This window comes from Varanus komodoensis, unplaced genomic scaffold (assembly GCF_004798865.1).
Source record: "Varanus komodoensis strain SLA01 unplaced genomic scaffold, ASM479886v1 scaffold6_4, whole genome shotgun sequence".
Taxonomy (NCBI): domain Eukaryota; kingdom Metazoa; phylum Chordata; class Lepidosauria; order Squamata; family Varanidae; genus Varanus; species Varanus komodoensis.
In genome coordinates, this window is record NW_025336347.1 from 16819159 (window position 1) to 16832704 (window position 13546).

Below are 13546 nucleotides of genomic sequence, written 5' to 3' on the forward strand. Positions count from 1 at the left end.
AAGAGGCATGAGTTATGTCACAAGTACAACACAATTTTATGCATGTTACTCAGAAGTAAACCCCACTAAATGTATTCGGATTTATTTTAGGGTAAATACATAGAATACTGCAGTCTTCAAGATGCTTGTGAACTGCTCCTTCATCCAAATTACTTCTCACACCTGGCCATGTTTCTGGAACAAGAAATGTCCCAAATTCTCCAGTGTTGTTTTTGGTAGTCTCTCCCTCTCCATTAACAGGAGTGCTGTAAGGTTTGCATCTGCTTTCTGTTTCTCAGTATCCTTCTTCCTCCTTGACATGAAACTGTGCTGCACATGTGCTCCGATTCCTGCAAAAGAAGCATTCCTAGTGCACCAGTGTGCTTGATTGATTGGATTTTGGGGTGTTTAATTTTTTTTAAAGTGCGTGATGTGAGTGTGTACCTAGAAGCTCCAACTCTGGAATAGCATTTTACAATTCTTCCAGGTAATTCGGCATTCAAGAGTAAATGACATTCTGAAGCTAATGGGAAACCTGTTCCTCTTCAGTCCTAACGTCCACTGCTTCTAAGTTTTCTCATCAGTGTCTACCGAACCTCCTCTTCTTCAAGCAACCATCCTTTTAAGAAGCCTTGGCTTCCTGATAGTTTAATTAGCACTATTGTCATATTTCATCTTCACATTTTCTTTTTTCTATCAAGCTTCAGCATCATGACAAAGAGGCAGAGGATTCTCCCAGCAAGTGGAGGTCTGAGGAGGAAATGGCAGCAGAAGCAGCCAGCCTCAGGAGGTATTTTCCATGAGGCAGGAGACCATCATCCCTCTGTAAGACAGGTGGGTGTAAATCCTGTATCTTTTTTCTTCTAGCAATCTTGTGAGTTCTCCCAAATTGTTTCATAGGATTCCATGAGTTTCTGTGCCAAGACTATGAGCTTTTCTACATCATCCCCTATTCATGGCTCTTTATTACTCCTTTAGACAATGTAATGACAGCTGTGTCTAACACTTGATTTTGGTGAGTTTGTTTAGAGCAGGGAAAATGCCACTTTATTTCTTAAAGTGAAAGAAAACCTTTTCCCGTGTGTGCAATTGCATTTTTCTGTTATACCAGAGTGCCACCTAGGGATTATGTAGTGGAAATGCTCTTCATTTAGTTTTTGGATCTGCTTTCTGCAATGAACATAGATGTAGCAGAATAACAACAAAGTTCTATAATTCACAAGTTCCAGCATTAAGACTTTTCGCATCAGAACAGGGGAGCAGCTTAGCCATGCAAGAAATGTAGGCACCTCTGCCAAGGGAAATTCAGGGATAGTGAAAAGCACATCTGCCTGGGAGGCCACACATTAGATTCACCTTCACATGGCTGTTCCCTAACAGGTAGGGTTTTTCCACAAAGGAAATGGAGCACAGCTAGCCATCTTCTCTTTCCTTGTTGAGTTTTCAGTGTGCTTCAGCAATGGCTTTCTGGCTTCCCATTTGTGGAAGAGATCTTGAAACAATGGTAACCAGAAATATACATTTGATTTTGATGATGCCTGAGCAGAATGGGCCAATTTATTCTGGTTCTGAAGCTCATTCTGATTGGGTACCCCTGAAGCCACTAGGACCAAAGCAGAACCCAAGGGAGGTTTCATCACCCGCTCACGCTGTGCAGACAAACAGCTTTTGGTCTCCCCCAGAGTGCACCGTTGGATTTTATTTCTCTGCAACGCTGATTACAAGTGGAGGAGGGGGAAAGAGAGAGATTGCAGTTGAACAACTAGAGTTTGCACCCTGTTATTTAAGGGTATATTTAACAGGCACTCCAATCACTGTGCTTTGGGGGAAAGATGGGATTTTATTTATTTGTTTGTTTGTTTGTTTGTTTGTTTGGGATATTTCTAGGCCATCCAATCACTCTGCGTCTCTGAATGGCTCACAGTGTTGTTGATATTGCTGATGGCTCTTCTACTTCCATCCATTGTGTGCTCTTTCTGTACATTATAGCAATTCGGTAGTAGGGAGTGGGGTGGGTGGCTTCACGTTTTGTCTGTTCATGATTTTGTCAAAGCATTATTTTCTGCCTGCTTTAACTGCTTTAGCTTTAACTTAATTCCTTTCTATAACTTTTTCTGCAAAATCATTCTTTGGGGTCCCCTGTCTTCTTAGTCATTCTATGCTGCTATCTGTACATGCCTTTGTGTAGGCTTAGCTAGCAAATCCTTCCCCACCACCCTTCCTCAATTAGGATAAAGAAATTAAATAATTCTTTTTAATTTAGCTCCTGCAGTCTTTTGCGTGTGGGTATGATACTTTTTCCCTTTTTTTCCCTATGTCTTCTTTTGCTGGTAGGCAGTCCACCACACACTAGTTCTTTTCCCTTACGAATCTGGGAAAAGTTATTTACTGGATTCTTCCGTTCTCCTTTTGTTCTTCATTTGATGCAGAACTTGTTGCATTGCTTGAGCATTTATTAATTATCATTTATATCCATTCATTCCTTTTTCTCCTAAAATTTCTTCTGTTTTTTATGTTTGTAATGAGATACAGCAGCTCCATCTAACATTCCCCTTTCTCAGTTATAAATTTAGATACATAAAATTTGGATTCCTAGTCCCTTTCAGTTCTGTTCTCCTTTAGTTACTAATTTCATCCAGTGCGTGTTGTATCAGTAGTAGTAGCACTAGTGGAGGAAGAGCAGGAGCAGTATCATTCTTACCAGCAGTCGTTTGCTTTCTCATTCTAACGCAGTAAATTTCAAAGCCGTTTTTCCCTGAACAGCAATAAATCCAGTCCTTGTTCTGCATATCTTGTTGTGGGCTTGGTCCATGAGTCAAAATGGACAGCCTCCAAGAGGTCTGTGCCAAAGCACTCTGTTCTCAGAGTGCCTGAGTCTGAGACCAACCTGGGTCTCAGTGCACACCTTGAATGATACCTGTACGTACCATGGAGACAGAAGGTTCCTGAGAGTCCTTCTTTAGGAACCTGCAGATCTGGATAATTTTTAGTTTCATTGCATAGAAAAATGATATTTAAGACACCCTTAAAGCTACAACTTGTTAAATGAGTTGAGGAACATGTCAAATGCGTAAAAAATCAAACTTCAACCCATTTAAGTGTCACCATACATGAAAGATCCTGTTTTCTCTGAAGGCTGGTCCACAACCTAGTTAAGTACACGAACAAGACTAATGACTAGTGGTGATGGAAAACCCAGTTTGATCCACATTTTTTAGTGAACCACTTTAAACCTCCCAGATTAATTATGTGCCTCAAAACACAGTTATCCTCAAGACCATGCACTTTTCTGAATTTTGTTGTGTATCTTGCAGATTGAAAAAGATATGTAAAAAATGCACTTAGGTAAAATTATATTCCAAATGCATGTTAGGTAATATGCTGCATAGGAATAAATGCAAATTTTCATGTACTACAAACTACAGGTAGATGTGGAGGTTGGAAGAAATGGGCATATCTTTGAATATATGTAAAACTTACATGAATTGGGAATAGACCGTTTCATCCATTCCTGGTAACAACACTGTTCTTCACATATTTGCTCAAAGAACTCAGTGAGATTTATGGGACTTGCTCTGTGCCCAGTATGCATATGAGCATACAAACTTCGATACAGGAACTCAGGGGTACGTCATAGTAGGGCTTACATCTGCGCAACCATCATGTTTAGATTCATACTGTAAAATGGCATAAAACCAGGCAGGTTTTTCTTTTCTGTTTTGTTTTTAAATAGATTTATACAGCTGTCCATTGCTAAGCACGCTCTGGGCAGCATACAGGTCAGGGCAAACAAAATAATATGTTAAAAAGACACTAATAGCTTAATTTAAAATGGCAAACAAGAGGTGAAGTCTGGAAATATTCCTCCCAATGAAGTCAGCACAGTTAGCAGTTCAGATTTAAAGAGCACCAAAAGTGAGAGCTCAAGGAGAACTTTAAAGGCACGGGTCACAAAAGCAGTCTTTACCTGGTGTGGAAAAGAGCCCAGAGAGGGTACTGGGCCAGCATGGCTAGGAGAGATCCCCTTGGCAGCCACTCATTCTCCTGGCAGGGGTACATAGGACCAGGCATTCAAAGAAGGACTCACGGCTCAAACAGGTATTCATTGGTCAAACCAAACTGCCTGGTATTCTGTTCCTAAGCACTCTGAGGCTATATCAGTTAGATTCAGCATTTTAATCTGGGCCCAGAAATGGTCAGGGAGAAGCCCACGCAGCTGGCAAAATATCCAGTCCCAGTTAATCTTGCTGCTTTACTTTGAAACATCTCTGGATTGTTGCTAAAGGCAGCTATACATAGGAGACCCGGCACTACGCAGAAATGTAGTTCATCTTAACTGGGTTATGGATCATGTCTCCCAGCCTAATCATGAGAGCTGCAGAACCAACCAATTAAATGCCATGTGTAAAGGTCTGCTGTGCATCAGACACCCAGCACTGCAGTTTTCATGTCCTCAGACAACTGATGGGGCCAGAGATGAGTAGTGCAGGTAAAGGGCCGGTTCTTAGCCCAGCAACAGAAGATCGGGAGGGTCAGAGGCAAGAAGCCAGGTTTTAGAAGTAGCAACTGAAGCTCAGAAGGGCCAAAAGCACGCTGCCGCACGGAACAAAAGATGCACATTCAGCTGACAATATGAGCTATTTGAACTGAAAGGCCACAGCATCAGAACACAACTGTTGTATGGCCTTCTGAAACTGGACTGGGGAGCTGACTGAATGTTCATTCAAGGGTGTGTGTGTGTGTGTGTGTGTGTTTGTGTGTGGTGGGAAGCATATTTCAGCTTAGCTGGTGTAGGAGAGAAACGTGGTTAATTCTGCTATGATTGTGAGAGAATATTATTATTATTATTATTATTATTATTACATTTCTATGCCATTTCTATAACATTTCTATTCTATTCTATGTTATTATAACATTTCTATTATATTTCCAACATAATATGGTTGGAGTACAGCTGCTAAGAAATCAGGTCTATAACATGGAGGAAAGCATGGTAGAAGATTTGTTCCATTTGAGTTCAGTGGCCCTTCCACACATTTCCAGCCAGACAGCAAAGAACCGGCTGAGTCAAATGGGGGTTTTGGCTTCTGCAAAAAAGGCTTAAAATATTTATGCGAATGTAAAGGTGAGAGCTGTATGTCTCTAAGCGCCATCTGTACAAATGACAATCTGCGCAAACCAGGGCTGACTTCTTTTCGGCATTTAACATGAGGATGGTCTTCTTCTCAGTGTGTGTGCACACAGTCCACCTTGGTCATCTTGAATTTTCTGACAAACCTCCTCTTTTGGAGGTTTGCAGAATTCAGGCTTCCGCTCTCCCATATGTGCAAATCACAGAGCAGATGCCCAACTGTTGTGCAAATTTCCATGGCTTTAAAAAAATGTCACTGCCCCACCGAAGAACTCCACCTGCTTTAAAAATGGAAGCCCGTCTGCTGTCTCAGCTGGTGTGAGATTGCATCACCACCATCATGAGCCTGTTGGAGCAGAAGTCAGGGAAATCTATCAGTTTTTTACCCCTCTGTCGGGTACCTTACACAGCCCCAATGGTTTGAAGGCTTCCCATCCCTGCACTATGATGACTAGAGCACCCCTGTGCCACAACAGCTTTGCAAACAGTGGCTTCATGCTTCGAATATGGGTAACACTCTGAGACTGCTGGCAGGCAGGTGTCACAGGTGTTCAATGAATGGTTCCCCACCTCTACATCATGACTTACCCTCTCAGAATAGACCTACTGCTAAAATGCTCAAATCTTTCACCGGAGAAAGAATTAACTTTAAAAAGGAGGGGCAACTCCTCAGCAAGGCCACTAAAAATTGAATCTTGTCCATCACAGGAATGGATTGGCCCCCTGAGTAGGATCTGTGAGGAAACAAGATAGGCAGAGGTGTAATAAATGGGTAGTAAATGGGCCAGTGATGCGGCTTGCTTTTGGCAGCCCAGCTTGGGAGAAATCTTTGACTAAATATCACAAGCTACCTGACTCTTTTACAGTGGTGATGATGAGGTGAATGGTGTTTCCTGAGCCATTTGGCACCATTAGTGCTATTTTTCATTTTTCGGAGTCTCTTCATCAGGCTTTTTGTTTGTGCTCCTCCTACGTACACGTAATGGACCTGTTTATGTTACTGGAAGCCGAGCCAGGTGAGAAAAGAGCACACACAACAATCACCGTGCAATTTAGAAACATAGAAACAGAGGGAGTCAGAAGGGGCCTCCCGGGCCATCTAGTCTGACCTCCAGCACCAGCCGGCTGTTCACCCCTTCTTCCTTGTCGTTAATGAAAAGATTAAACAGGATCGGCCCCAGGACAGAGCCCTGGGGGATCCCGCTTGTCACTGGCCGCCATCCCGATGATTCCCCGCTAATGGTTACCTTCTGCTTTCGGTCAGTCAACCATGCCCTAATCCACCGGACAGTGCTTTGGTGTATCCCAAAACTCCTCAGTTTCTCCACCAGGATATCATGGGGCACTTTGTCAAAGGCCTTGCTGAAATCCAGGTAAACCACATCCACTGCATCCCCTCCATCTAGCCATCTCGAAAACTTGTCATAGAATTCCACAAGGTTTGTCTGGCAGGACCTGTTTTTGCGGAAGCCGTGTTATGTGGCTGTCAGACTCTCTTCCCTATCTAGCATCACTAGATCTCTCTCTATTATGAGCCTTTCCATTGTTTTTCCTACAATGGACGTAAGGCTATCCGGTCTATAACTCCCCATGTCCTTTCTACTACCCTTTTTGAAAATTGGGACCACTGATGCCACCCTCCAGTCCTCTGGAACTTCACCTGTTCTCCACAAGGTCTCAAAAATGGAGGCCAGCGGGCGTGAGAGAACCCCTGCCAACTCGCTAAGTACTCTCGGGTGTAACCCGCCAGGGCCTGGAGCCTTTGTAATGTCCAATGTCCTGAGGAGCCCCTTGACTTCAAGGGGGGTGACTCTAATCTGTGCCCCTAAGTCCCCAGCCTCATCTAATCTCCTGTGCGGATATCCCCCGTCCTCTTTGGGGAGAACACAGAGGCAAAATAGTCATTTAGCATCTGTGCCTGTTCCCTCATATCAGTCACTGGATCTCCTTCCTCCTTATTTAGTGGTCCCACCACTTGTCTCCCCTTCCTCTTCCTATTTACATGCTGAAAGAAGCCCTTTTTGTTGCTCTTGATATTCTTGGCAAGTCTCAGCTCGTAATCAGCCTTAGCCTTGCGAAGAATCCTCCTGCAACGGGCCTCCTCCTCCTGGTACACTCTTTTGTCTATTTGCCCCAGTACCCATTTCCTACGGAGGTTCCTCTTTGGTCTATTCCCTCTAACCACCTCCTTTGACATCCATGGCAGCACTCTCCTCCGCCTCCCCGCCTTACTGACTAGAGGTATCGTCAAGGCTTGCACCTCCAAAACCTCCCTTTTGAGTGCCATCCACCCCTCCTCAACTCGCTTACCTGTCCCAGGAGACAGTAACCTGTCCCAGGAGACTTTCCCCAGTCTGGCCTTCAGTTGGCCAAAGTTGGCCCTCTTGAAGTCCCAGCTTCTAGTGCTCGACCTGCTGCACATCCGCAGTCCCCTGATCTCAAAGCAAAGGATGGAGTGATCACTCACATCCAGAGCTCCCCTAATCTGTACTTCATCTATCAGCTCCTCCCTATTGGTCAAGACCAAGTCAAGGATGTTTCCCCCCCTCGTCGCCTCTCGGACCCTGGTGCGAAAAACCCTCCCTCCCCTTTGATGCAGACCTGTCCAGAAAAGGTCTTACCTGGCCTCTCTGCTGATACAACAAAACGTTTTGATTAGTTTTCCATCCCTTCTTACAAGCAAAATGATGTCAAAGATGCTTGGCTTCCAAGGAGGGATTGACTGGGCACAGTTACCCTCTTTTCCTGATGGGTTCCTCATATGTAATATGAAGCAGGCAAGCACAACAGGGCCCCTTTCCTGCTTTAAAAAGTATGTATTAAATTTGATGACTGAGAAATTCCAGTTCAGTTCATTTTTCATAAGACAGTTTGTATTAGGAATGGACACACCAGTGATGTTTAAGATTGTCAACATTCTCTAGACAGTATTGTGTTGCTTTTCTGGTAGCTGATTCCCATTTGTGTTTGCAATTACTGGTCACTCAACTCACAGGGAAACTTTCCGAATTCAAGCAGCAATCAAACAGGAGGTACATGTAAATCTCCCTAAATAGGGGCAAATTGCGGCATTTGTGCAAGTTTCAGCTGATTCAGACCACACTTGCACAGGGCTTGCTTATATGTTTTGGGTACATCCCTAGTGTGCATGTTGCTTGTGGTGGTGCCTGGTTGTAACCATGTATATGTGGGAAGTCAGGACACGCATTAATATGCTGGTGGTTGTTTTCAGCTATCTTGGGAAACAGAGGATGAGGTGGCTGGATGGAGTCACTGAAGCAGTTGGTGTGAACTTGGGTGGACTCCAGGGGATGGTGGAGGACAGGGAAGCCTGGAGGAATGTGGTGCATGGGTTGGACACAACTACGCAACTAACATAACATATTTTGGGAAAGCATCTGATGGGAAGGCAGGGAACTTCTGATGGCGGGGAACCTTTGTGGCCACTTGCTATGGAGGGCCTGCAGGGTTGGCAGGAAGGCACACCAGGCTAGTTCACACAGAAGCCTGTGGGCATCCTGGGAGCAGAAGCTGATGGAGGCCTCTCTGTCTCTCCACTCTTGGGTGGCTGGCCCGTCCTTCAATGCTGATTTGCAGCATTCCCGTCCTGAGGCCGACTCCGAGCAAGTTATCATCCCACACAATTATCAGCCCTACAGGGTCAACTCAGCAGCCCTGGATTAGCTAGCCAATTGTGCCACTTGTTTAACGAGCTTTCACTGTGGACAATGGGATCACAAAATGAGAAATCACCTTGTAATTAAAGCATTTTTTAAAAAAATACATTTCAATCACAATTTCTCTTTCCTCCCATTAACACATTCAAGCGTCAGCACTTGTAGGCCAGCCAGGTCAAGGAGGTCTTGAAGAACTGCAGATTGCTTTCTTTCCTATTAATATGAGCCACAGGGGAGGGGGAGAATCATTTGAATATAATAAAGAAGCACTTAATTCTCCCGACAGTGCCTCTGCAAAGCCCTGTGTGAGCTATTTCTTCTGACATTGATTCTAAGTTCTTTATTAGTATATTTTTGGAGAAGCCCACGGGAATGCTGGTTCAGTGCGAGGGATGGGCTGAGATCAACCAGTAAGTGCAGGTGTTGGTACTGAAGGCAGTCCGTTAGGCTGGAATGAGGCATTATGGCAGAAGTGGGAGTGATCACCAAACCAGCAGTGCCATTTCTCATTCTCTGCATCCCCCACCCTGAGGCTAGATCAGCCTTCCCCAATTTGCTGCCAACGAGGTGTTTTGGATGGCATCTCCCATCTGTTGTCTGGGCTGATGGGAATTATAGCCTGGGTCATCTGCAGGACACCAGGTTGAGCTGCAGAGAGGCAGTGTGGCCATCAGAGCATGAGTTTTGCCAGCTGCACGGGCAACAGGAAATGGCGAGAAGCAGGGACTGCAGAGGCTCAGTGTGACGGTACCCACCTCATGCGGACATTTCTAGGCATTCTGGGGGAGAGAAGAGAAGCAGGCAGGGGACCGCTGCATTGCGTGTGGTGGCAGCCCTGCATTTATCATTACATGCTCAGTAAACAGAACTGTTGATTAAATCCACGCATCAGTTCAAAGGATCCACACATAATCAAATGCATGTCTCAGAAAAACAGATGCTCAGTCCCACTGATGGGAGATGCATCCATGCCACTTGCCAAGGTTGCATCAGGGTGAAAAGCTGTGCTAACGTTTAGTGCTTTTGTGCTTGCTTGCGTGGCAGAGCAGAGAGCAAAACGTTAAACAAACAGTGATAAAGCTTAAAACGTTTAAGGGCTATAGCACAAGGATTGTTTTCCTTGCAAGTGATGCCATAGATACTTTTCATTAAAAAGTAGCTGTGGGAATTGCACGCCACGGCCGTTCGGAAGGTGGGATGGAGCTTGCATTTTCTCATCATTAGCACTGGCCCAGCTGGTTTTAACCTTTCAATGCTCTGGTGCTCCAGATACCTTTTTTTTTTTTTTTCCTTTTTTGGAAGTAGGGGGACATTAAAAATATTTTCAGGAAGTGCACAATCCTTGAAGTTGGGCATATGCATTGCACTGATAAAGTCCTTTGGGAGTTACAGGCTAGGATAAATTACTTTTGTTGAGGTAGTTAAATATTAGTGCATCCAACTATTTCGTAAGCTTCGGGTTTCATATCTCAATAAATCTTCAACAATTAAAGAATGCTAGACAACTAACAATGCGGTCCTGTACACTGTATTCTGCAGCAATCGCCGTGGAATTCCATGAGGTCTTGAACTGCATGAGTTTTCCAGTGTGACCCAATGCCTGAAGTGTGTCCCCCATTTCAGATGGGGGGGGTGTCATGCCGTGCCAGTGGCAGGAGCCTTCCCCCGGGAACAGCCAAGCCCCCAGCTCTGGGGCTTCAGGGAAGCGGCGCACAGCCCCCATCAGCAGGATGAGCCAGAGGGCTCCCCAGTGCAGCAGGGATGGCCCACCACATCTGGACCTCGGTGAAGGAATTTACGCCAGCCAGGCAAACCAAAAGCTGGCTGGGACAGCGTGAGGCTCAGGCTGAAAACTGACCTTCTGGGGAGGCTGCTGGGGAGAGCACGCTGTGGGAGGGCCGCCTCGGGTCCTGGGAAGATCCCTGATCTTGCCAGGTGAGCAGAATGCCAGCCCTGCCTCTGCATCCGAATCCGGTAGCAACAGGATGAGCTGGCACCATCTCAGAGAAGCGAGTGGGCACCAACCCTGGCAAATGTTCGCTTCCTGAGGTTTGCAGAAGGGCGGGGAGAAAAAGAGTGTCTGCAAACACTCGCAAGGCTGTTGCGCTGATTAATCAAGGAGCACTTTTCCTTGTGTTTACATTGATCAGAAGGCTTTGAATCAATTGGTTCAACGAATTGATGAAAATGTGTGTGTGGTTTTTTTATTGACTGTTACAGTTTTAATTTAGACTCGTCCTGCATTGTGTTGATGGCTCTGAGACAAAAGATCAGCACTGGAATAGCAATTAGTACTGGTTGTGGTAGTACTACTACTAGTAGAAGTAGTAGTAGTAATAATAATTGTTGTGACTTTTGTAATTAGTCTGCTTGCCTGTCAAACCTGCCTTTTTTGTAATGCTAACCTTTTTAATGAGCCTGGATTGGAAGTTCACAATTTGCTATTAAGTTCAGAATTAATTGCAAGACTCTTAGCACATGCAGCCTGCAGCTACTCAATGCCCTTTCTGCCTGGCATTGGCTGGATTATCCTTTTCCTGCGTAAGCTGGTATGACCTCGCTCCCCACCATTCCCATCCCATTGCCACTGCCACTTCTCTGGTCCCAGGAGCAGGGGGAGGACAAGCAGCCCCATCCGCAAAAGCTTTCAGTCTCCCTGCCACTCTTATCGCCATCACCACAACGGGCTCCAAGGAGAGCCAGCCTGATCCCAAACCGCACCTCCCAGGATGCACTTTGAGATCAGTGCCCGTGCAAACGCTTTTCTACACTGAGTGAGTGTTCTCCTTGCAGGAGGACTCTCATCTGAACCTGCATGAATGAGTTCATGATTTTCCAATAAATTACATTCTTACTGAGTGTTCAGTTTGCCCGTCACTAATAATTATATATAAACACTGTCAGTCTATTTACAACATGTGCAAAGTGCATGGGTGACCTTTCTTAGCACAGGTGCGCCTTCTGGGGATTTCTCAGATGTGCCTTCCTTGGGAAGGATGCATAAAAGGTACCCTTCATGCATGACACCTACAGGCACCTGGAATTACTGGTGTCATTTGTTCCCAGTTTGCCAAAGCACGTTGATAAGGTTCCTGGGACCACGGCCATTGTGTACTGATGCCCAGAAAGGGATTCTGAGTCACTTGCTCGGATCCGTGACTCCACTCAGGGACTGTTTGCACATAATCCTTTGCACAAATACCCAGCTTGGTAATCAGCCATGAATTTTGTCACACTCCAAACCTTAAGTACTATTAATTGTAGCAGCCGCTCAGCCATCCATAAGAATCATTAATTAGAATGCAGCAAGCTGCACAAAGCCCATAAAAGAAAATGTTTTTATTAAGCAGTTTTTTTTGGAGTGGTGGTCATTATTATCTATTTATTTGCAACCAAATGGGATTGCCAGTTTACGATTTAAAAATGACAAATCTGGATAGATCTAGGGACATACGAATTAGCAAAGCTCAAGCTGGCCAGAGTTCTCCCACTTCAAAAATGCCTTCCAGTTCTGATCTGTATCAGGTTGCAAGCTCTTTTCTTTGCATAGAAATTATGTATATTCATAGATGTGCTTTTTCATATATATACACCTATTACAGCCATATGTACACATTCTTTTTCCACAGATTTGTGTGCATTTTTCTAAGGTATGCATTTTAATGGACTTCTTAAATTGTCCACATGCTGTCTAATGCAATTTTACTCTGCAGTTCACATTTCAAACTCAGAAATGTACAGGTTTCAATCACAAGAACATGTTTGTTCCAAAAGGCTAGAACTGGGTGAATCCCAATCAAAACTGAACTGATGCACATTTTTCATACGTCTCTAGGCAAAGCCATTGATGGATTTGGACCATTCAAGAAAAAAAATGGAACATTCAGATTTCAGAGAAAGGAATCGGGGCTGGGGCAGCAGTGTGTCCCACTCCCTCTTATCCACATGTAGCTGCTATTCTTTGATAAAGCCTGAAGAAGACTCTAATTTTCAGCTCTGAATATTTCATTTCCTCCATCTCAATCAAGATTCTCACTTGGAAAATGCTAATGAGAAGTGAGCTGATTGCTTAATCTCATAATTTTTGCCTTACTCACATATGGCACAAAATGTTATTGCATTTAACAGAAACATCTGATTTTATGTTTAATCATTTTCAGGCAACAGAGTATCTTCAATGAATTCTGAAGTATAAGAAAATGAAGAAAGAGTGAATCCCCTTTTGTTCTCTGTTGAACTGATATTTAATGTTCAGAAGATGTTGATGCATTCCGTAGAGACACTCCATTATTCTTCAGGATATTTTATAGGCCCCATCTAAGGGTTGTCTGGGTTAATGTGTTTGACATCCAGAGTTTGATACAGAATGTCTTGAAGTAGTTGTTGAACGTTCTCGTAGTAAATACTTTTGAATTGTTTCTTGGCCTAAAATGAATTAAAGTAATATAATAACCATTTCTCTGGTGTTTGTAGATATGTTATAATGCCTGTTTTCTTCATTGTCCTAATTGTTGTTGTTTTTTACAATGAATTTCTTATTTCACCATTTTAGCTCCTCATTTTCTGCTATAATATTGCTCCAAAACCTCCTGCCATATGTTCCATATGCAGGTCTAGATCTCTAAAAACATTGCAATTGACTTAAGGTGCAACCTTACCCACACTTATAGGGAGTAAATCCCATGAAACACAGAATGGCTTATTTCTGAGTAGATGTGTATTGGGTTGCTGTGTTAGGGAATTAAAATATGGCTAGTGA

The 13546-nt window shown here is 44.1% G+C and overlaps 1 protein-coding gene across 2 annotated transcripts in view; it reads left to right on the plus strand.

Moving 5' to 3' along the window:
- The window catches only part of FHIT (fragile histidine triad diadenosine triphosphatase), a 797037-nt gene extending 783795 nt beyond the window's left edge, over positions 1-13242 (plus strand). For both annotated transcript variants that reach the window (XM_044451960.1, XM_044451959.1), the window contains exons 6-7: positions 681-813; positions 12948-13242. In XM_044451960.1, the coding sequence (XP_044307895.1) occupies positions 681-782 (102 nt within the window). In that variant the 3' untranslated portion in view covers positions 783-813; positions 12948-13242. The remainder of the gene's footprint in view (positions 1-680; positions 814-12947) is intronic.
- The last annotated feature ends 304 nt before the right edge of the window (positions 13243-13546 follow it).